The sequence below is a fragment of the Chinchilla lanigera genome, unplaced genomic scaffold (genome assembly GCF_000276665.1).
Source record: "Chinchilla lanigera isolate Chin_1 unplaced genomic scaffold, ChiLan1.0 scaffold00023, whole genome shotgun sequence".
Taxonomy (NCBI): Eukaryota; Metazoa; Chordata; class Mammalia; order Rodentia; family Chinchillidae; genus Chinchilla; species Chinchilla lanigera.
The window spans coordinates 13,295,109-13,320,258 of record NW_004955424.1 but is presented as its reverse complement, the minus strand read 5'-3'; the positions used below and the strand labels follow the sequence as shown (position 1 = coordinate 13,320,258).

At 39.8% G+C, this 25,150-nt stretch overlaps 1 protein-coding gene across 5 annotated transcripts in view; it reads right to left on the bottom strand.

The window, feature by feature from the left end:
* Positions 1-11,900: 11,900 nt before the first annotated feature.
* Positions 11,901-25,150, bottom strand: part of Exoc6b (exocyst complex component 6B) — a 530,721-nt gene continuing 517,471 nt past the window's right edge. For 2 of the 5 annotated variants that reach the window (XM_005385581.2, XM_005385583.2), the window contains 3 exons: positions 19,517-19,629; positions 18,429-18,440; positions 11,901-15,329 (listed from right to left, as the gene is read on the bottom strand). In XM_005385581.2, coding sequence (XP_005385638.1) covers positions 15,203-15,329; positions 18,429-18,440; positions 19,517-19,629 — 252 coding nt within the window. In that variant the 3' untranslated portion in view covers positions 11,901-15,202. Of the gene's footprint in view, positions 15,330-18,428; positions 18,441-19,516; positions 19,653-25,150 lie in introns of all 5 variants that reach the window. The other 3 variants (XM_013514676.1, XM_005385582.2, XM_013514675.1) reach the window with 3 other exon arrangements.

The window sequence follows — 25,150 nt, the reverse complement described above, 5'->3', positions numbered from 1 at the left end:
GTCTGTTTATTTCTATTTTCTGAATCCTAATTTTGTTAAGGAATGTGAAAAGTACTTATATTTCTTTACTTTGATTTTCCTTAGGGATTTGTCTTTTTCATCCCTCAATGAAAAAGGAAGCTCTCTGATTAGAAAGGTATAAGATATTGCCATTGTGTACAGATAATTAGGACTGTCTACAATATAATCTTCTAAGGAATCACTGAAAACCTATCAGTTCTAATAAAAGCATTAAGTAACTTGTTTGAATAGAGGAAATATAATAGTTTTCCTATGTCAACAATAATTAATTTGATAGTATAATTTAAAATATATAACAAATAATGTGAATATTCATATGAATACACTTGAGTAAAGTGAATTCATGAATAATGCAACACTTATGAAAAGAAAACATAAAACTTTATGAAAGACATAAAAGAAGACCTAAATAGATGCTAATTTCCTTGAAACTAAATAGACTCAATATAATCCCCATCAAAATCTCTAAGGCATTTTTAAAATCCACCTTCACAATTTAATCCTAAAGCCCATCTGTGAGACTAAACATAGAAGATCTAAGATGGGCAAATAGACTAGAAGAACACAGAGTTAATACTAGAGTTGAATAAATAAGTAAATGGCTGCTAGATGGTGGGAGACCAGATCTCACTATTGGAAAGAGATAAGCAACGAGAAAAGAGTAGAACTGACCCCTGTGGTACTGTATTAGTTAGAGACATCAGTCTGAACACACATACACACACACACACACACACACACACACACACACAGTGTGCTTTATACCACAGATATATTACACAGATGTACAGACCCAGGAGCAATTAGAGACAGCTACTGTGTGTACTTGAGCTATCACACATAAGAGTATCTGATTCTCTCTTCTGAAAGCCTAAAAGCAATAAGTGCTTCTAGTACCCAGATCTTCATTTTAAAATGTCATTCTCCAATAAAAGGAACTAGGGGCCCATGAAGTACTTAATTCTAGGCTTGGGATAGACAAAGTACAAGATAAGCTTACAGTATCTTATAGTAGTATGATAAAGTAAGGAAATATTCAACAAACAAACAGAAATCGGGGTATATCAAAGCTACACAGGAGCCACCCTGCAAGAATGCCAGTGGCCAAACCTGGAATAGTCTATGCAATAACATAAGTAGATAACATAAAATTGGACTAAAATCTCAAGTATAAAATAAATACATAACTTCAAATGCTAGATCTATAGACCAATGAAAGAGAACTAAGAGTCCAGAAATAAAATTATACATCTACAAAGATAAAAATAGTTTTTTCAGCAGTACTGGGACAATCAGATATCTAAATATAAGTGAATTTGGACCTCTTCCTTATACCACATAAAAATTATTTTAAAATGGACCAAAGACCTAAGGTAAGAGCTAAAACATAAAACTCTTAGAAGGAAACTAACCTACAAATCTGGATGATCATGGATCAAATAATAGTTTCTTAGATATCACACAGAATAAACAACAGAAGAAAAATGAATAAATTTAGAATACATTTAAAACCTTTGGTATTAAGGACACTTGTCAAAAAGTAAAAAGATCTACAGAGTAGGAAAAAATAATTGAAAATCATACATGTATCTGTTAAGGGTTGAGGATCCAGAATATATAAAGAACTCTTATAGTATAAAACTAAAAAGATAAATAACCCAATTAAAATAAAAATCTCATCCATTGCTGGTAGGAATGTAAAATGATGCAACTGTTTTGGAAAACAGTTTGGCAGTTCCTCAAAGAGTTAGACTACAGTTGCCATAAAACCTAGGAATTCCACTCCTAGGTATGTATCTAAGAGAATTTAAAACACATGTTCAAACAAAAACTTGTATCCCAATGTTCATAGCAGCATTATTCATAATAGCCTAAAAATGGAAATAACTCAGAGGTCCATCAATGGATGAATGGATAATAAAATATGATGCTATCTATACAGTAGAATATTATTCAGCCACAAAAGGAATGAAGTACTGACACATGCTACAATGTAGATGACACTTGAAAACATTATTCTAAGTGAAAGAGACCAATTTAAAATGTCACATGAAATGTTACTCCATTTACAGGAAATGTGAAGAATAGACAATTCCTAGAGAAAGTAGGTTAGAGGACTGGGGAGAAAGGGAGATGAGAGTGACTGCTGTTACAGCTTCTTTTTGGAATGATGGATATGTTCTGAAGTCAGATGGTGATGCGCACACAACAGGGTGAATATAGTAAGAAGCACTTTGAAATGGTGAATTTTATCTAGTATGAGTTGCCTCTCCAAAAATTTGTAAGAGTGCCTATTAAAATCAGTGCAAAAAGACAAAAATACACCCATAAGTTTATACTGATATAAAGCAATGATTCCATTGAATTGTTAAAGAAAGAAAAAAGAAAAAAGAAAGGAGAAAGAAAGAAAAACAGACAAGTGTTCCGTATAGAAAAGTTCCAAGTAATTTGTGGAGTCTGTAGGAAATAAATCTTAACTCTCCTACGGCTAAGTGCTACCATTTTAAGGGTGGGCTGAAATAGTGACTCACTTCTAATAATAAATAGGGGTTAGAAAGGGAAAAACAGTACAGGGGTACCTCGGTTCATGAACTTTCTTATTCCCACGATTCTGGTCGCAAACCAATTGGATGAGAAGTACAGTCAAATTCAATGGTTAGGTTCAACGTTCACCTTATGGCAAAATTTGATTCAGTTCTCTTCCAATTCAGTTTACAACCAGCATCACAGAAGGAATGTGATGTCCTAGATTGGATCCTGGAACAAAGGAAACAATAAAAAACAACCTGGTGAAATCCAGATGAAGTCCAGTTTTACTTAATACTAATGTGTCAGTGCTGTTTTTAAAACTTTTCTCAAATGTACATGGTAATGAATGATACTAACAATAGAGCATCCCAGGTGAGAGCTACAAGTGAACTCTGAACCACTTGGCAACTTTTCTCTAACCCTAAAGTTATTTCAAAGTAACAAGTTAAGAGATAGGTAAAAGACTGGGTGAAAATATTCATTCATATATAACAGACAAGTATATAGCTAGGATCAACAGGTCAAGAATATTGTGACAGATCGCATTTATTGACAATAATCTTTTCCCCTGGCTTCCCTGCAGACAGCATGCAGACTGGCTCAAATAGTGGTGAAAGTTCCCTTATCTCCTTTCTCATTTCAGCTCCATTCATCTTATCCTTCATGTAATCTGCTCATTCAACAAAACTGATTGAGCTGCATGTCAGAAATTCTCCTACACACTGGGGATAACGCTGTCAATGAGACACCTTACTCTCAAGGAGTGTACAGGGAAGGAACCATGATTGTATATGCTAGACATGATGATCTTACTTCCTTTGGCAATGACTGTGATCCAGTTCTGGCCAATAAGATGTAAGAGAGGTAACAGAAAGAAATAATTCTAAATAGTAATTTGAATTTAAATACTTTTTATTATACTTTACACAACTTTAGGGAAAATAATTCTGTAAGCCTAAAGAAAGATGGACATCATGGGTGTCTACGAAAGAGACAGGCTCAGTCTATGTAGCTCTTTATCTCCTTGCTTTTCCTTCTTCTTCCACCAGGAAAGTGGATGTGATGTCTAGAAGTGAAGCAGCTATCCTGTGCCTATGGAATGACAAGGATGCTAGCGATGACAAAACAGAAAAACAGGAAGTGCCTATGTTTCTGTTGCTCAGGTGCTCCTGTCCTGTACTGTTTATGCTTAAATCTCCAAAGTTCTTATACTAAAAATCAAAAATCCCACCAAACTAAAACAAATAAACAAAAAGAAACCCTATTTATGTACTAATAGCCCATTTTTAATTATCTCTAGCTGATAAAGTACATCTGATGAAGATATTAACATGAAGTTTAATAAGAATAACTGTAATGGCTAATGAGATATGAAAAGGTGATTCAGTCTAACAGACATGAGCAATTGAAAATTAATGTGACATTTGTTCCCACTCCAATTTGACAGTCTTATGGAGGGTGTGGGGAAGTGGACTCTCCTCTCTTGTCAGTTTGGGGGATAAACTTTTAAAACCTTTTTGAAAGGCAGCTGGCATTATCTATCCAAATGAAAAATGTACAGAAATATTTGCCTACAGAAATACTTGTACACAAGTAAAGATATCAAAGATATTTGCTTCCGCAGTGTTTGTAATTATTAGAAGTGAAAGTAAGTTACATGAGAAAGTGGCTAAATAAACAGATATTCACAATGCAGAATACTATGCAGTCATGAAAGATTAAGAGGATTTTGAAGAACACAAATCTATATTTGTAAAAACAGTTCAACATTTTCCCATATTCTTTTTAAACAGTGAATTAGAATTTATAGATAAAATATAAAACTTACTTTATACCTCTAGAGACCTTGTTCTTTTCCTCCCTTTGCAGAGATACAGTAGTTACAACACTGACTTTGCTGCTCACCACCTCATACATGTTTGCAAACTTTAAATTGTATTGCAGAGTTATCTATCATCCTTCAACTTCCACACTCAACAACTCTTTAGATTTAAAAATGTTGACACATGTATTAATAGTTTAACTATTTAGTATTGTACTGGATGACTATATCACAATTTATTCTCATTGATGAACATTTAGGTTATTTCTAATTTATCATTATAGATAATGCTATAATGAACACAGATATGTCTCCTTGCGCACATACGGATAGATTTCTCTCAAGAATATCCTTAGAAGTAGAATGACTGGGTCTTAGGATGTGCACATGTATGACTTTACTAGACTCTGATTTATGTTGTTCAAAACCCTTGGGGCTAGATGTGCTAAGAATTTTTTTAGAGATCAGAAAGGCAGTATGTATATGTGCCATATGTAACCATCTCAGCAGGGTTTGGGAAGTAGCCCATAATCAAATATATTATTTTTTCTGCAATGACAAGTATAACTATCCACATTAAGTGGGATAAATGAAGACATGTATTTTTACATCAGGTCAGGTTTTGCCACCAAATTAGTTAATAAAGAACTTCCAGATTCCAGAGGTCTTGGATTTCCGAATTACAGATAAGGCATTTGGATCTGTACCACCAAATGGCTTTCTAAATTCGTTGTATTGGTCTATCAGCTCATCGCTATGAGATCCCATTTCTCCACATCCTCACCAATGATTGTTAACATCAGTCTTTAAAACTTTTGCGAATCTGATAGGTGTGTGCATAATACTTCTGTGATTTAAGCAAAAAAGAAACTGTAAAACAGGGGAAGAGATCTTGTTTGTAACAGTAATGAAAAAATAAATCATCCACTGGACATGCTGTCACATAGCTGTAATCATAACCCTCTGGAAGCCTGAGGCAGGAGCACTGTAAGCTCATGCCCAGTCTGGGCAACTCAGCTACTTGGCAAGACCCTGTCTCAAAATAAAAAAGGCTGCAGGATGAAGGATGTATCTCGGTGTAAAGGCCCTGGGTTCAATTTCCAGCAACACACAGACACACCATCCAGCCATCCATATGTACATCCATTCATCCTTAATTGTACTAAAAATATAAATACAAGAAAAATGTTGTTTGTTTGGTTTTTTTTTGCTGTACCAGGAATCGAACTCACAACTTTGCGATTGCCAGGCAGGTGCTGTGCCGCTGAGCTAAATCCCCAGCCCAGAAAAATGTTAAAACTATCTAAAAATATGAATTTGTCATCACTGCATAGCAGGATTTCTCTTACAAGGGTGTCATTTACCTTTAGACAGTTTTATAATCTCACTGTGACTTTAAAACCATAATAGAACCTGAACTACTTTGAAGACAACAATATGCAATATAACAACCATTGTTGAATTCCTGTCATCTTCTTTTGAAATTCTGTATCATGTCTAATGTTTTTTTCTTATTTTAAAATTTATTTTAAAAAAGACCAAAATTTATTTTTAAAAAATTTATGGAATTATCCTGGAAAAACAAATACCCAAATATCCAGGAAGATTCTGAAAGTGAAAAGAGTGATATAGCAATGGACTATTACATATGAAATCAGGTTACATAGACACAGTAATTTGGGGCTGGGGATTTAGCTCAGCGGCAAAGCGCCTGCCTGGCAAGCGCAAGGTCGTGAGTTCGGTTCCCGGTACCGGAGAAAAACCAAAAAACAAAAAAACAAAAAACAAAACAAAGACACAGTAATTAGAAGAATAGGTTAGAAATAGAATGATCGTGATAGTACAGAAAGTCCAGCAATAGATGTGAGGGTAAATGTGCATTAAACAGATGATAAAGATGGCACTCTAAAATGAATCAGCAATGTGGTAAGACAACTGATTAGCCATTTGAAGAAAGAAAAAGCTGCGTTCCTGGCATAAGATTAATATATTAAAAGTGAATTATCAGGAGAAAACATGGACCAATATTTCTATAACTTTGAAATGGAAAAATTAAAAAATGCTGATAAATTATTTCAAAAAAAGAAAACCTTCTATGGCAAAACAAACAACCCCCCAACACAAATGTATGCCACACACATAGCAAATATTGTATTCCCTCAGTACTACTTCACCACCCTCCCTGTGGTGTAGTGGCCCTTGGCCATGCAGTTTGTCTGGGGGTGGGTGTTCACACCTCCTTACCCCATGGCAGAGATGAGACTTGACTGCTTTAACCTATCAGGGTAGTCTTGTTGCTCTTCCCATAGTACACTACAGTAATTGGTTCAAAAGCCACAAGCATGCTCCTGACCAAAAAGAATGAAATGTAATCTAATTTAGAGCTACTGTCTCCCTCGTGTAAGAAATTTAAAGAATGAGTAAGATTCAAAAGGTACAAGAGATATTGTGAAAGGCAAAGTAACTGCTTAAAGGAAAGAACAACTGGGTTGGGGAAAAGGAGAAAAGAAGATACGGGGCTGGGGATTTAGCTCAGCGGCAAAAGCGCCTGCCTGGCATGCGCAAGGTCGTGAGTTCGGTTCCCGGTACCGGAGAAAAAACAAAACAAAAACAAAAACAAAAAAATAACCTTTAAGGAGAAAAGAAGATACACAAAGGCACAAGATAGCTAAGATAGTGGTACTACTAATTTCTATTAGTTCATTGAAAGGAATAGTTAGTGTTTATACTGTTTGATCAATCTTACATGCCTATATCTGGTAATCTGAGCAACTGCTTTGAAGATAACAATACATAATAAAATAATCGTTATTAATTTCCTATCATTTTATTTTGAAATTCTGTATTGTTTTTATTGATTTTTAGTAATAATCGCGCCTCTGATAAACCTCATTGGCTACGATACTGCCACTGTGCAAAGCTTCATTTTTATTGATTTTTAAAATTCTCTTTAAAATAAAGGTTAAAAATTAAAAATAGAAACACACAATAAATATTGCAGTATTTTAGGATAAAATGTTCCCTGCTCTTCTAAGAGTGCCACTGAAAGTCAATTTCTCAGAGGGAGGAGTGGGATGTAAAACCTAATCAAATGGCAGCCTTTTCACCACCATGAGAGAAGTAAGACATGGGATGGTCTGCTCACCATAAAAGGCAGAGCAGAGAGAAGGAAAGAATACACAACTTTGATATGTTTTAGTTATTGAATTAACCTGAACTACTTTTGGTCTTTTAGTCAATAAATGTCTTTTTCTGAGTTGGATTTTTGTTACTTGCAAAATAAAGAACCCTAACTGATATATACCATGAGTAAACTCTAAAGACAAAGTAAGAAAAATATTTGCAATATAAGTGGCAAATAAAGTCCTTCATTCAAAAATTGACATATCAATATGGAAAATAAAACAGCTTATTTTTTTAAAGATAGAACATCTGCAAAGTCAGTCCTTATAAAAAGAAACACAAATGACCAACGAACAACATAAAAAGATGTTTAAGTGCACTATAAATGAATGTAAATTTTAAAAAAGGGAAATAATTCATTTTTTACTTACAAGATTGACAGGATGAAAATTTTGATTTACTTAGGACTGAGGACATATAAACACTCTTTCATAGCCTACTGGAGAGTATACATTGGTGATTTTTAAAATCTTAGTTTTTAACTGCTTGACCTTGGTGAAGTATGGGAAACATTCCAAATATTCATCAATTCAGAATCTGTTAAATAAACTTATGGTCCATCCAGGCAATGCATACATTTCATGGGTTTCATAAGGATGAAGAAATTCTGTATGTTGCCAATGAAAGATATTTAAGATAAATTAAGTGAAAAAATAATACTATAATGCACTGTAGTTTTTGTGTCAATATATACATGTTCAAATAATCTGAAAGAATATCATCACAGCATGAACAGTGATCATAAGTGTGAAATGGGATTAGGATTCAGTGCAGGATATTCCCATTTTGTGTGCTACCCCATATACACTGTGGACTCACAGATACACATATACATGTACACACACAGTCATCACCACCATGAGGACATCCTGCTGATGAATTTAACTGCTACTTTCTTGCCCACCTGACTCACCCTATCTTCAACCTCTTCCATACTCAATGGCATTAAAGAGAAGGATGGCACAGGTATTCTAAAACTATGTAAACCATCTAAAACTTATCTTAATTGGTTGGCAATATTGACAATCCTATACTGACAGCCCTGGTCACTGCTAGTGACAAAATATTTCTCCAAGCAGGGAACACTGCTCTCAGAATCCCCTCCCTTGGTACCTGATAGTTCCTTTATAGTTTTGATTCTTTTGGAAATGAGTGTCCATGTGCCATTTGCCGGGCTAGGTGCTCCAGGAGATTCAGACAGGAGTAAATTGTTTCAGCCTTCAAAGAACCCATGATCTACTAGAAGAATCTGACAAGTCCACAGGTAACTAGAAATTGTGTCTCTCTGGAGTTTAACTTCATACCTGCATGAAGCCCTGTGTCCAGCTGCTCCTGCCTGGGCCATATCCTCACCTCACTTACCTTGCTGTTCAGCACCTGAGGCCTTATTGGTTTTCTTTACCTTGGTTAAAAAAAAAAAAAAATGTTGATCTCTAGGTTTTACTTTGTCCATGCCTTCTTTGCATCGCTTTGTCTACTGTCCAGATCACACATAACCCTCCACTTTGCTCTTCAGAGTGCTGCCTAAAAACTCCCTCTTCCCTAAACTCTTGGCAGCACATGTTTTGGGAAAAGTGACCTAGTCACTCAGAACTGGAGATGTGAAAAGCCTCTAGCTGGCACACTCATGAGCCCCTTTCCAGTGTCTGCGGAAGTCATTTCCCCTAGTGGGCTTCTCTGGAGAAGGGATATCCAAGGGAGGGCAGGGCCTTAATCCACCAGCTTTAAAAATAAGCACCCCATAGAATAGAAAAAAAAAAAAAAAGAAAAAGCCAGTTTAACCTGAGCCTTGTAACAGAGAGGGGAGTGTGTGGGGAGAACAAGAGGGAGATCCAATTAATTACCCTTAGAAGCAAAGGTAAAAGTTGAAGATTACGAGACCCATTTACAGGAGGGAATAGACCCATCATTGAGCCTAGAGAATGGGAGGATTGTTTAGGGCCAGAAAAGCGTCTCAATGTTCAGATTCCTTTCCTTTTCTGGAGCTTTGGAGAGAGGAAGGTCATAGCTTGGGCTTGGAAGGTACACTTAGCAGTGGGTTCAGCCTGGGAGGGGGGACTGTTGTTTTGGGTCCAATTCTGGGCCCACAGCCTGCCCCCTCCCTAAGGGAACAAGAGCTTCAATCCTCTCTGGAAGCTGGTATGGGTTGGCAAAGGAAGGGGTGCCTCCTCTGAGAGGCCCATCCATTATCATCACAAGGGCTGATGTCACAGACCCCACAAAGCAGCTGGGGCCCCAAATGCAGGGTAACCCTAACCCCAACAGAGATGAAACAGATAGAGGGAGAGCTCTCCCACACAATGCGGGGGCCCTCCTCCTCCTTGCACTTCCTCAAGAGCCTTTGTCTTCTGGTCCCTTGGGCTTGAAGCCTCTCTCATTCCCCACAAATGCTGTCCATTAAATTCAAAATGAGGCCTCCGGGGAAAGGGTCTGGCGCTTTCCCTCTCTTTTCTTCCCCATCCTCATCAGCCTGGCCAGCTGTGAGAAAGGGGCAAGCTGGTATCTGCTTCATAATTTTCCCTTAGTTTCTATTTGTTTTTCTCCTTTAGAGATTCTCTGCTGATGGACTCTCCTGGATAAAGCCTTAGGCCCAAAACTGTGACAGTCAGCACCTAGATTGTGGGAAATGTTCTGTGGTGAGTCAGGTTCAGCTGGAATATAGTGGCCAAGCCTCTCTACCGGCCCTCTTGTCATCTTCTTAATCAACTGTAGGCCTCTGAATTCTGAGGAGTGCAGAGTCCTCCTGTCCCCTCAGTACCACAAGCCAGTGTGGCCAGAGAAAGGAAGTGGCTTTACTCATCTTTAGAGGTGACCTGGGGTTCTCATGGGTGCTCTCAGGAAAAGGTGGGAGGTAGAACAGCAGGCTGTGAAAACCTGCCTGAGCTGTAGAACACAGGGTGAGGAGGTTGCTGCTCAGAACTGGCTTTCTCTCAGGGGCAGATCAACATTTCCAAAGGCATTTGGTTATCATTCATGGTATTTTAGTCATTAATCTTTCTGAGACATTGACAAAAGCCATAAATTTTCTCCCCAGAAAACATGGGTAGGTGAGAGCCACTCCCTGCAACACTCTTCAAGGTTTTTGGGACCCCTGGTGAAGAACTTTGGAGTTCTAGAAGGAAGTATAAGTTTTGGCACCAAAGTGAAAGCCGATAAGGTTCTAGTGGTGATGCTGGGCAGATTCCACTTGAAGGACTAGCTTTACACTAAGCTAGGCAGCTGGTGGTCTGATTTGGAAGGTTGCTCCTGCTTCCTGTGGAGGTGCATAAAGGGCATTACTACCAACCCCGTGTTGGGCTCAGCAGAAAGCAGGGTGCAGAGCAGCTCTGAACATTGGTCCAGCACTCGGCCATGAGGCACGCTGTGGAATTGGAAAGGGAAGAGGCCTTAGACTGTGCATGTGCTATGGCTCAGGACTGGCCAAGCATGTTAGCTTTCCATGGCTCATATGTCACATTATTGTAAACTAAGGACCATCATTCTGATTTCAATGGTAAGTATAACAAAATTTAGGGAGTGGCTAATTTGTTCAAGGTCATTCAGCTAGTTGGCGATGCTGCAGGAATAGAAATCCAGGCCTCTCAGGTGTCAAAGCCCATCACACAAGAAGACATGACTGAAAACACTCTTCCTGACCTCCTTCCACGGCTTCCATGCCAGCCTAAGAGGCAAGCAGGTTGTGAGCTGCTACACTGACATTCTGGTCTTACTCACCATGGTTCCAAGTGCACCTAGCAGATTCTTCATCATCTTCCCAGCACATACCAGGCTTGTGCCAATTTTGCACTGTAATGTGGCCTGTACCTCAAATATTCCCACCGCTTACTCAAGTTTGAATTAACTCAAGGGCCAGCTAATTGACATCCTGCTTTCTCTGTGCTGTCTTCCTTAATGAGGTCCTTTTTCACACCAGTCAAGGATGCCCGTTACTCTGTCCAACTTAGCACTCAAACGGGCTCATTTCTCCTCCTCCTGCAGGCTGGTTTTGCTTCCCATCTTGAGGAAGCCTTTCCAAGGAGGGCTGTTCTTCAAAACTCATTGGACCTGACATTCCCTAGCTTAGGAGTCTTCATACATTAGACATTTCAAGTTACTCCTCTTGATGATGATGCCAACTGTAGCTGAATAGATGGGAAACCTAACCCAGTGGTCACGGAGATTTCCACGGACAAAACACAGTGCCTTGCCTTGTGTGGAGACAGGCTTTCTCTACACCAGGACCCTGCCTACTTCACTCCTCCTTCCCCTGAGTGAGAACACAGTGTTTGCCATTGGGGTCTATCACCAACCACACCTACACTGTGCAAAAGTTATGGAAGAACAAAAAACCCATGAGACAGCACTGTGGCTTTTGAAACAGGTATGTAGGCCCTCTCGTTTAATAGCAATTAAAAGAGGAAAATGTACAAGAGGAATAAACATGCTCTTTCCACAGAGGCGCTTTCTCCTAACCACATGGCCCATTTGCATCAGTAGCTTTACTATTGAGTTTTAGAGAAAAAAGTTCCCTTTAGAGTTAAAAACAGACTTTACTAAAATTTCCCCATAAATGTGTAACTACTTGTGCAAAATAAAAAGGCCTTTTCCAACACATTAGTGAAGTCATTACAAGTGCAAGCAAACAAAGAAAGAAGGAGAGAGTAAGGAAGGAAGGAGGGAAGGAAGGAAGGAAATAGAAAAAGAACAGAAAAAAACAAAAGAATTTTTAAACAGAAAAAAAAGAAAGAGGCAATTGAAGCAGTCAGAAGAGTCCTTGGAGAGGGGTGACTCAAGTAGAGGGATTTCTGAAGCAGCTCCCAGAGAGTGTACTCAGAGACCCCAGGAAGAAGGTCATGGCCAATGCCACTCTTCCCTGGGTCTGGGACTTGATAAGCAAGCACTTGCAGCAAAGCTAGATCACTTTGAGGGTAGGGAGACTGGTCTGGTATGCAACGAAATCACCAGGAATACTCCCCAGGCTTTTGCCAACTGTGACTTTGCTGATTCTAGTTCCAGGTCCTTCGTGTTCTTCCTCACTTGCAATAGTGTCACCCAGTCTGTGCAAAGAGACTTTCCTCTGAGTGTTAAGCTGTCCATATTACTACTGAAACCACTGGGGTCCTAAACCAGACTCTCTTCAGAAGCATAGATCTGGGTTTTTCAAGAGCATGGACAAAAGCTCAGTGACTAGAAGGCAGGAGGCTTCCCACCATGCATTTTTGCCCTCTTCTAAAACCCTCTAGGGCACTGGTATATGCCTAGGCATGTGAGGCCAGATATGAGGAGTGTGAGTGGCATGAACACACATGCTCTGCCTAAGTCCTTTCAAGTGGTGGCTCAGCTACAGGCCTGTAGACAAAACTAAGAAACGCCCACTTCACCAATTCAAAACCCCTTGACATTGCTGGTCCCTGTTTTTACTTTTCCTGGGCCACTAAGAGTAAGTCTCTATATACACTTCAGAAGCAGCACGTTGGTTTGTTTTGTTAGGGAGGAGTAAAGGTAGACGGAGAAGGCAGAGGAGATACACCAAAGGGTCCATCCTTATGAGTCTTGTGCTTGAATAAGCTTTTCCTTTAGCAGGACTTCATGTCAAAGGTGTAGAGTGGCCCCTATTTCTCCATGCTGTTCACCTTTTCCTCTACAGTACAGTTCTTCCAGGGCAGAGGTTTGTGAGCAGACCAGCAGTGATGGCTCTTTAGAAAGACAAATGCAGTGCCATGCTTGAAATTCACTCCACTCCATTCAAAGTCTCAGCATGCAAAGCAGAAGAGATCTTACTACACACTGAGTACTAGTACAGGAGGGTATCTGGGGTCCTTCTCAAGTAACATGACTTCAGATTAGTGTAACCATTTCTCAGCTTTTGCAATGAAGTTCTGGGCTTGGAATCTCTTGGGTCTCATTCCTACAGGCCCTGCCTTCCTTTGGCTTATCAAGTTTTTCATAACCCTAACCCTCTTTCTAAAACCGTGGGTGTCACAGGCTTTTGCAGAACTTGGATGCAGCCTGGTTGTTCCAGCTTTGAAGAGGGCTGCACATCAGTATGCATATTTTCTTTTCCACGGTTTTCAAGATATGATATGAAAATGGTAGAGGGTGGGGAATGAAAATGGAAGCACTACCCTTCTCAGAAGCAACCCAATAGCTGAAAAAAGTTGTGCAAAATTCTACCTGATGAATCTTTCCTCCCTCTAATCCAAGCTGGAAATGCCCACATGGCTTATTTGTCATTGCCTGGTGATGTAAAAGTATACTCTTACCAGTAGTTGTAGTAGCATCTTCCTGAAGTGTCTGAAAGTGTAGGTTCATCTAACTGATCTTATAGCAAAGCCCTTACCTTAAGGCTCTGGAGTCCATCTAGGACAACAGATACAGCTTCCAAGCTAAGTTGGTTTAGACTCTAGAGTCTGGGTGACAGGATTATAGGCAATTATTCTCAGATGAGGCCAAAAGATGGCTTTGAGAAGGGACTTCAGGAAAGGATGGAAGCCTTGGGCTTGACCAAGAATAGCTCTGTATACGGTATATAACTTAGTAAAAATGGCAACTGGGCCAGAGGCAACATGCCTCCAGCCATGGTTGGCCCTGTCTTCCTCATGGTAGCAGTGGCTTCATCCCTAGTCTAGCCATGGCTGCCTCCATAGTGCACAGCTGGTAAAATTTCCTTTAAAGATGTTGGCCAGAAAGTTGTTTTAAACACAAATGAACATACCAAGTAATCCTTGGGTTTTACATAAGGGTAAAGGGAGGACTATTTTCAGGCTTCTGAGATCTGACCAATCTCAACGGTACTGTTGGAAGAAGCACACTGTGACTCTCTGTGAGGACCTGCAGAAATAACTGTTGACCTACATTTTGAACCAAGTGTTCTGACCATAATAGAAGGGAATAAGATAAAGAGGAAAAGGACTGGGGCTCTAATTCAAACTGTTTGCTTTTAAAATCCAGAAAAATACCCTACGCTGAGAGCCAACACTCCTAATGTCAGAGCAACCTGCAGTGAATCCTGGGATCCAAAGGTACTGCTGTTTATCCTGCCACAGGAAAAAAAAAAAAAAAACAGTAAAACCCTTGGGTCAGATCAGGGCTAAAGAAACAATCCTTGGGGGACTGAAGTGAAGCTGTCACCTTGCCACGCCAGTCAATGAAAATCAGCAGACTGAGAAATGGACACCTAGAACTGTCTTTAGTGTGTTAAACAGTAACGTTTGATAGGCTCTTTCCTTGCATCAAGAAGGATTAGCCTCATCTACGTGGTAAATGGGCACTCGGGAGTGAACAGGATATACTTTATTATCCTTTGGTTACTCACCTTACCTCTTAGAAAAAGCACCTACTTTGTCTGGGTAGTTCCTAGGCTCCAGAACTAAACTGTAGAGCCATGGATGAGAGGTGGTTTATCACATTCAGAATGATATCACCTCCTTTTCTAGGACAATACAGACAGTGTAGTAATAACTTTCAAGTCCCCACTAGCAACGTTTTATGTACTTGCTTATCCTCATGTCTCTTTTATCAGGGAAAGATTATGTGAATACTGTACAGGGTTAATAAAAAAATACATATGTTCTCTTTGAAGAAGAAAGCACAAATGCAGCGCCAGCCTGAGCTGGATCCTGGACTGTGGAGCTGCAGGAAGTAGCCCCTATGGGCTGAGGCCAGCCTTCATGAGTGGTGGCTGCTGATGAGTCCTCGAAGCTGCTTGGCCACAGTGTCAATCAATTTCTGCTTGTCTCGCTCATTTTTCCGAAACTGTGCAAACATGTTGTTCTTGCGGCTAGTATCCTTCATCCTAAACAGAGAAGGAAAGAAAGAGGGGAAAGTGTTTGAGGAGATATTAGAAGAGAAACTGCAGTAGGCAGGATGGCATGATATATCTTAACTGCTACCTAGAGTGGAAGAGTCCAGACTTCTCCCATTGTTAGGCCTGTACTTACCTACTGATCAGGAAGCTGCCCTTCTGGCATGATCATACTTGGAAAACAGTCAAGAGCCAGCTTTGGAGGGACCCATCTTCTTACTCCCCTCACACCTACCCACCTCATTCATCCCTTCTCCCTCCAGGTATGCACATGACAAAGGAGTATGAGACATGCCACAGCTCTGCTAGGCATTAAACCCTTACAGAATGTCCACGATCCACTCATTACTTCTTCATGAATCTGTTGGGACCTTACAGATGGTATTTGGAAGTGAAGCATAAAAAATGTTCATAAAACTAGTAATTCCAAGAGAACATAAATAACTAAAAGTCACTATGTATTTCTAAGCCACACTCTAGCTGGTTACTTTCTCCTATCCCTAAAGAAATCATGGCCTTGACTAATTAATCTCTTTTCTTTGGTCTCAGGGTAAGGCCCTGATAGGTAGTCAGGCGACTAAGTAAGTATGGTGCTAAGGAAAGAAGGTACCAAAGGGTGGTCCATCCCCTCAGTTGAGAAACCAGGGTTTTAAGCAAGAAGAGCCCCTGATTTATGGCTGTCTATATTCTTAGACTTTTGATCTTTGGGTCATGCTAAAGCTCCTCAGATGACACTATCCCAAGAGTACCAATAATGGGAAGTTCTGGCCAGTGGTTCTGTGAGATGCAGAATGCTACCTAGGAGGCATGGATAAAGGAATTGTCACAGAACCTACAAGTCTGACCAAGCCACTTTGACAAAATGTACAAATCTGTTATTCTAGATCCCCCTAGCACCTGTTGGTGATGGTTAACTCTGGTCCCAGCCTCTGCACACCACAGCCCCAGTCCATAGCTACTTTTAATGTTAGAGAATTAAGGATAGTGGACAGATCAGCTTCTCGGGGATAGGATAGACCAGCCTTTATACAATTCCCTAGGAGAGGCGCCAGCTCTCCCACTTCACAGCTCCCTAGGCTGCATGGAGATAGGCTGTAAGAGGGAAGGGAAGGAGGCTGACGGAAGTATAAATTATTCCCAGGTGTACTTCCCATGGGGCTTTGGCTAAGTCTGGGCCTTTTTCCCCCTAAGTGGGCTGTGGTTTGCAAAGGGGGCAGATTAGAGGTCAGTGAGTCAAAAGGGCAGAGATTCTACAAGGGCATTTATATCTGCTATATGTATGTATGTAATGTCATATACACAGTAAGCATAAGGTATATCATACATTCCAGAATTATGTCATAAAGGTACTATAAGGTACTATATGTGTAAGAAAAGTTCTGATGGGAACTATAGCTGTATAGCTCTGGCTGAGGAGGGTCGCCAAAACTAATTGAGACTTTTCTCCCTAATTTAAGCTCAAAGCAGCTCCTTTGGGTTGGAATTACTCATCAAACACACTCAGAATCATCACCCAGCGGTGGAGGCCTGTGCTTCCAGGAGGAAGGAGGGGTGACTGGGCTTGGGTGAAAAGAAAGCATAAAGGTCCTCCAGGCTCTAGTGATGATGATAGTATTTGGTCCCTTACATACTAGCTGCACAATTTTGTTTGGGGAACTGGTCTCCTTTTAGATGATCCCAGAGAAGGATTCCCCTTCCACTTTGGGCATGCTATAAATCTAAAGAACAGTAATAAAAAACAAAGAAAAAAGAAAGAGGAAATAAAGAAGAATTACTTTCTATATGACAAACATTTAGTTTAATGTTCTATGTGATCATTAATTCCATAACTCCTTGAAGCAGTCCAGGGACAGGCAGCCAGAGCTAGCCTTCAGCTCCCATGGGAAGCTCCTGTAATATGTAGGGGAAAGTGAAGACAAGGGCAGACTACTGCAGAGGCCAAGATTTCTTGGCCATTAAAGCATGGAGTTGGAATTAGGCACTATACGGGTAAACCCACATGCCCTGAGGGGGGATAGTGACATGTGGGTTTGTACTCAGGAATATTCCCAAGCCAAAACTCTCCCATATCCCAGCCCATTCTGCAAGCCCAAGATCCTCTTATATTCCCGCTATGACCACTTCTCAATGACATCGAGGTCTCTTCTTTTTCCTGAATGTCTTCAACAGGTATTTGGGTCTTTCTATGTCTCATCCTGGTAAGAAAGGCCAGACAGAAGAGACTGTCAAGCTCAGTGTAGCCGACTGTGAGGAAGCAGGAATGGGTCAGGTAAAGGAATTGATTCCTAGGAGGCTGGAAGATATGGATTTTAAGTGATCTGGGTAGCCTTTTCCCTACTGTGTTTGGAAGGAAGCTTTTAAACTCTGCTGACTGCTAGGGCTACAACATAGCTTTGTTACTGAGTAGGCCTTCAGAATGGTAGACAGAAGCTGATTATTTTAGCCCACTGCTGATCCACAGGAAGTGGATGAACCTGTACTTTCTGGATTTACAGATTCTCAGGAACAGAGGAGTAAAGGACTCCTTAGAGAAGTAACTGACCTGAAGGTATCTCAGAACTCATTTGGATACATAATGAATGTAACCATTTCAGAACCAACTCAAAGGTCAAAATGTTTCCTTACTTCAACTGGTAACAAACTCTGGGATTAGGCCTTGCCTGTAATGAGGAACTTTCCCTGGGAGACTCAGGTTCCAGATCTTAAAGCCATGGGCATCACCACCAGGAGGTATGGAAACTTCTCAGGGGTTCTCTTTTGTCAGGGCTGAAATTTAGACCCTAAACTGGTAAGAGCACCAAGTGTGCCAGAAAGCAGAGTGGGAACAATTCTTTAGTGGGCACTGAGGGAGAAAAAGCCTTGCCACTACTCTCAGCCCCAAAGGAATTGGTAAGCCAAGGGTCACTCTAAGGATCAAGGATAGAGGAGGTAGCCAGCCAACTGGCACCAGGCTGGTTTAGTAGATTAGTATGTCAGGGCAGGGGGAAATTTATAGGATAGGGATTTTAGTGTAATCATTAGTGTCAATGAGGAAGCCAGTAGGACTTGCCTCAGAGTGATGGAAAAGGCCCAAGTGAATAATATACTTACTCTCTAGATATCCTAGGGAGGAAGGTCATTGGGAGAGAGAACCATGGGAAACAAAGTTAAAATGGAAACATCAGTCCTTGACACCATGTCAGTCTCTTGGTTTCAAATACATTGCACTGCTTCCTGCTCTTCCTTCCCTCCATTCTCTCCCCTTTTCTCCCCCTATCATAGCACATAGTAGGAAAGATATACTTTGACTTCCCCTGCTTCAGGCTCTGCTCTAGCCTCCTAACTCTGGGCATTGCCTTCCTAGGATTTGAGACATGCTTGACTGGCCAAACATTTAGACTTTCTACACTGCATAGGTGCAGGTGCTCTTCTGACCAGTCATTCCAACTGTAAGAGAACGCTGCCCTTTAACATGCATCCTGGTCTCTGCTATGCCAGCTCTTGCTAGGTGAGGAAAAGCCAGAGACAGGCTGCAATGCACAGCAGATTCTAGCTTCTGGGTGACATATTACTTAGCTCCAGGATGTTATGGATCTGGCTAAGCCAATTCCAGAGGTAGTACCTCTGCTTCAGAGACCACAGCTTGTGGCAGAGCAACTTTTACTGGCTAGCGACTGTTCAGCTTTCTTGGGGCCGTCAGCACAATAAAACTCAGTCTGGCAGGGTCCCAAAGTTCAGGGAAGATGAATGTTTCAGTAATCCCCAGGACTTCTCTGGTAGGAACCAGAGAAACCCTGTGTTCCGTGGGGCTGCTGATCATAACCTGCGTGACTGAGACCATTTGCACTGTGCTCACCAGGTGAGCCTGAGCCCCAAAGCAAGCCAGCTTCCTTTCTTCTCTTATTTGCTCTAAAGACACTTTGCCATTAGGCTGACAGTGTCAGAGTCCAGTACTGTCAGAGTCTAGTACTGTCAGAGGTCTCTCTATTTGGCCTTACTTGTTGGGCTCCAGAATTAAGAGGCTACAAGAGGAAGACTGGCTTGCCAAGTATAATGACTGAGACAGCTGACAGCACCTACGATAACTGCAAGAATAAGGAAGCTTTTCCAAGTATTGGGACCAGGAAAATTACCTTGACATCATCCCCTTATCCTAACTCCCCCTCTTCCCAACATAGGCCACTGTACTGGGTACTCACTTCTCAAGCAGCGTCAGCGCTGTTACAGGGTTTACCCGTAGGTACTTGCAGTTGGGCTGGCCATAATCAGCAAGGTAGGTCGACCAGTCCCACTGGATGAAGAGATCCAAAAGCTGTAAAACATCCAAAGCCCACACTAGGGATTAATCAAGCAGACAAGACAAACCAGGATCCCAGAAAATCCCATCCGTTTACTACTAGCTAATAGATTTGAAAAAGTAGAAATAAAAATGTAGTAAGAGAAAAGTGGCCACAGACTATAGGGCAACTAAAAAAATAATGAGTAAGCATTAGAAGATGGTCTCTGCCATAAGCACAGTAACACTGCTAAGAGTAAATGCCAGCAGGAAGCCCTGAGAGGCAGGCCTGTAAAGACTAACACCGGGCTGATCCAAAACACAAGACTCATGGTAACCATTTACTTATTTATTTAATAAATACTCATCTAATGCCTTCCACATGCCAAGCACCATTCTAGAGGCTCAGTATCAAACAATTTATGAATAAAAGTGGATGTGGCCCAGTGCTACAGCACACTTTTCAACTTTGGTTCATTTAAAATTGATACTATGCATATTCTAATTCTATAGATTGACCTCAAGTCCTTTATAGCCTTTTGTTATTGCTTCATTACATGACACACCTTAGGATCCATAATTGTACTTTGTTGTCACGTCTCTTTAGTCTCCTTTAATCAGGAATATTCTCATAGCCTTTTCCTTTCTTATATGATACTGACATTTTTTAAAGAATATAATCCTCCTGCCTCCATTTTTTTTTCTCGGTTTGGTTCTGTTTGATGCTTTCTCATAAGATTCAAGACATGCATTCCTGACCAGAATGCTACATAAGGAATGCCATGTCCTCCTCAGGATATTGCTTCTGGAGGCATACAGTATCTGTTTGTCCCTCACTGGAGATAATTTTGATCACCTGGTCAAGATGTTGTCTGAGTTCTCCACTGTCTAGTTATGTTTTCCATTACAACTAATAAACAATCAGGAAGACTAAGACCATGAAAATACACTGCTGATTAAAATATCCACTTATATTTATCATTAAATTCAGATTCTTGCCTGATCCCATATTAACTATGTTGGCTGCAGACTTATGCTATTCCACCACAATCCTCCTCCCCCTGTCCATCCCCCGTCACTCATTCCACTGGAAAGAACTGCTCTTTCTTCTCCCCTTAGTAATATATTTATCAAATGATTACTGACATGGGCTGATGGATTCCCACTTTTCAGTGGGAATTATTGAATATATATTGCTCGGCCTACTGTTCTGGTACTCAAATTGTCCCAGATTTGGCAAATGGGAGTCCCTTCACACAGAAGCCTGGCTTTCTGTGACCTGAATCCATAATTCTTTTGAGTACCTTCTGGCATTCTAAGATGTTGTAGGCTCATGTTGCATCTGTCCTGCCCCATCTCTGCAATCAGCCCTTTCTCCGAGAAGACTGTTTCAGTGGGAATGTTACTGCAGATCAAGATTTAGGTACTAGATATCTTCCTTATTACTGGACTGTCTTTGTTCACTGCTCTTGAGGGCAATCTGTGAGGAGCTAAGCTCTTTTAGGAGACTGAGCTGGGAATAATGTGCATGTAAATATACATACACACACACATACATATTTTAGAAATTATAACTCCACGTCAATACCCCCAGTTCTAATCCATTCTCACAGGGTTCTTTTTTTTTTTTCCTTCTCAGTGAGAATCCTAGTGTTTAATTCATCATTTCATTCACTCAATCCTAGAATATGGCTACAGTGGTTTCAGAATTGTTTGTATCTATCCCTAAAAAAAAATGCTACTAAAAATGAGTTCAAGATTTGTTTGCAATTTTCCCTCCCAAGTGAAGGCTAAATGTATACTATCAAATAATGTGTTTATAAATCCCTTTTCCCCTCCTTCAGTGTAGTTATAGTATTAATCTAAATGCATTTAGGAACTTTCTTTTTTATTTGTTTTTAGTTTTAGGCCTTCCCTCTCATCCTTGGTAATTTTCTAAATATGTAGGACATTAACATGTTTACAAAAGTCAAAACTGTACAAAAAGGTTAACATGGAGAAGTATTACTCTTTCCTTTATTGTATTCCTTTTATCCCAATTTCTCCTATGTTCTATGTCACCAACTTCACGGTTTTTAGTTTGTTCTTTCTATGCTGCTATTTGTAAAGATAAAGCAGACATATGGATCCCTTCTTATCTGTCCTTTTTCCTTTTATAGGAAGTAACATACTACATGTGCACTTCAAGCATCTTATGTCTCAATAAGAAGGTAGTGGACAAAGAATAAAAACACAGGATCAGAGGTGGGCACAGAACTAAAGATCATTATTCCCCAAACTTTATTATGAAGCTACATCTTCACAATTTTACGATACTTGCATGCTACATGTATTAATGCTTGTATCATTTTTTTTACTGATTCATGCTTTAATCTTAAGAAAAAATTAAAAGAACACTTTATATCACTATCATAAATGGGAAACCACTATACTTGCCATAAATAGTGGATGAATACTAGCACGAGTCTGAAACAGTCTCCTCATCATCAAAAAGCCTAAAAAGGAGTAGCTTTTTTTTGCATGATTTAGTGTTTAATGGCACATCTGGGGATCATCTAAACTTATTCTGAGTATCTCTTTTATGGCCTTCTGTACCTTAAATATTCTAGTCAACCTATATTTTAGGATTAGTTTGAGACTTCAACCAAGAGTAGAAAAGAGTTAACAGTGGCCTATGGACAATGAAATACTTAAAACAGAAGTCCCTGCCAAGAATCACTCTCATCAGAGAGGCAGAGTGCACACTGAGAAGCTGTCTTGTGCTAGCCAGGAAGGTCCACAGCTAAGGGACTGGGTGGAGCAGGTGCAGTTGATGAGCATACATGAGCGGGACAACTTGCTAAGGACTCCACGAGGACAATTCATTAAAGAAAACCAGTCCTTATATCCTTATTCGTCTCATGACCAGGTTTCCTCATTAGTTCTTAGATTTCCTGAAAATTGATTTTTTGATGACTTTTTACCTGTTTGTCAAAACATTGCTAAAATTCTTGATTCTCCATGTGATGACTTCTGACAGAGTTTATAAACCATGCTTTTGGTCTGCAATATGTCACTCTGTTTATATTTCATAAGAGTTGCACAAAATGATAACCTTCTGAAGTTTAAAAAGTTCAAGTGAAGAAACCTAACATCTACTGTTACAGAATTTGAAACATAAATAAAACATATTTGCTTGTCTCGGATTTTCCTAATGAAAACAAAAACCCATTGAATTCAGCAAACATTTTTATTTTTATTTTTTTTGCAGTACTGGGGATCGAACTCACGACCTTGCACTTGCCAGGCATGCACTTATGCCACTGAGCTATATCCCCAGTCCTCAGTAAACATTTTTAAAGCACCTAATATGCATAAGAACTATCTGGACCTTTTAAGTAATATTAAAACAAGTGGTCTCCCATCACATAGGAAAATATAAGAGAAACATGAATAACTTTAATCCAAGCCAAATTAGTTCAATGCTATTATGTGATTCTGGTTGTTCCTCTTTTTGAATCACCAATTGAATTTTGCAAAGTTTTCCATTTATAGGAAAATTTAAACAACAAATATAAATTGTGGTGCAGAACACACATGCACTGGTGTGCTTTGAATTTATTCTGGTTATCAGTGTTTCAATGATGGGAATCATCTCAGCAATATCAAACAATATGTCCACTTACATCTTTGTCATAGAGTTCAATATAGAAAATTTACTTGCATTTTAATAGCATCAGTAGATTGTTTTCTTAAAAGCTTTTTATCTTGAAATAACTTTAGACTTGAATGAAAGTTGCAAAAACAGTTTCCATAGTTCCTCTATACCTATTAATTATCTTCTTTAATGTTCAGGTCTTGTATTACCATAGTATAACTCCTCCTCTGCAACTTTATTTCAGTTTCGTTTGGTTTTTCCTGAGTAGCACTTTTTAAAAAATTAAATTTACTGGTACAATTTAGATGTACATAATAATCACATTAATCATGGGGAATTTGTACCTGTACATGATATATCTTCTTTTTTCCCCATTTCCCTCCCCTACCTTCAACTCCTCTTCCTCTCTTGATTTACAAAGCTTTGTTTCCATTTTACCCTTCTTTTCTCATTTCCTTCTTTTCCCTTCCTTCCTTTCCCCCTACCCACCCTCCCCAGTTCCCCTTTCTTTTTGAACAATTTCTTCCTATTTCACAATTTCTATTATACCTTTTGATTCTTATTTACACTTTCGATTTCTTACACCAGAGACTTTATTTCAGTGTCATCAGATTTTCCACTAATGTCCTTCTGTTCCAGAATCTGATAGAATGTTCCACACTGCATTTGTTCATCATGCCTCCTCATCCTCTTTTAACCTGTTAAGCTTTTCAGTCTTATCTTTTAAAACCTTGGTGCTCACATGTGGACATTTATTTTGTATAATTTCCCTCAGTTTGGGTTTGCCTACTATTTGCTCATGATGACATTAAGGCAGAAGTTCCCAATGAGGGAAAGGTTTTGCCTCCCAGGGGACATGTGGAGTATCTGGAGATATTTCTGGTTGTCATAAGACTATGGTGGTAGTAGTGGTGCTGGTACTGGTGCCCAGTGAGTACTGTCACAGACTACAGAAACATTTTATAGTGCAAAAGGCAGTCCCCAAAACAAAGAACTATCTGACCCAAACATCAATATTGCCAAGGTTAAGAGCATATGCACTGGCCAGGCATGGTGGCACATGTCTGTAATCCCAGCACTCAGGAGGCTGAGGCAGGAGGGTTGCCATGAGTTCAAGGCAATAGTGAGTTCAAGCCCAGCCTGAACTACATAGTGAGGCCCTGGCTAAAAAACAAAAACAAAAAAACCTCCAAATTGGGATTATGCATTTTTCCTCAAAAATACCACAGAAGTGATATTATGCTATTTTTAAGCATAAACTCAGGCAGCACAGTACAAGATGTCGGTGTACATCACTACCAGTGGTACTATACACAAATTTGTGAAGCATTCCATATTGTGCTCACTTCAGCAGCACATGTACTAAGATTAGAATGATACAGAGAGGAGCGCGGCCCCTGTATAAGGACAACACATGATATTAACCTCAATGACTTGTTTCAAGTGGAGCTGATGTGTTTCTCCACAGTCAGGTTACTACTTCTCCCTTTGTAATTAATATATTTCTTGAGGGAGGTAGTGTTTCAGACTGTGCAGGCATCCTGTTTCTCCTTAGAATTTTGTTCAGTCAACTCTAGCATCTATTAGTAGATCTGTCCTGGAACTGTATTTACTATGGTATTTGACCACAATATTTTTCATTTTCCTTTCCTTATTCTTTCTGTAGCTATTAATTCAAATTCTTCTATGAGGAAAAGCACCGTTCCTTTTCCTTTACCCATTTTTAATACCAACAGAGCCTTCTGGATATTTACTACTTTGTGGGTTACAATCCAACACAATCATTATTTTGTTGTTCGGGTTGCTCTAGATTTCACCACTAGAAGCTCCTTAAGATCTGGGTTTCCTTTGTACTTCTGACTCGCCTCTATCCTTTTTTCCCTTTCTGGTACTACAAGTTATTCTAAACTCATCTTGAGT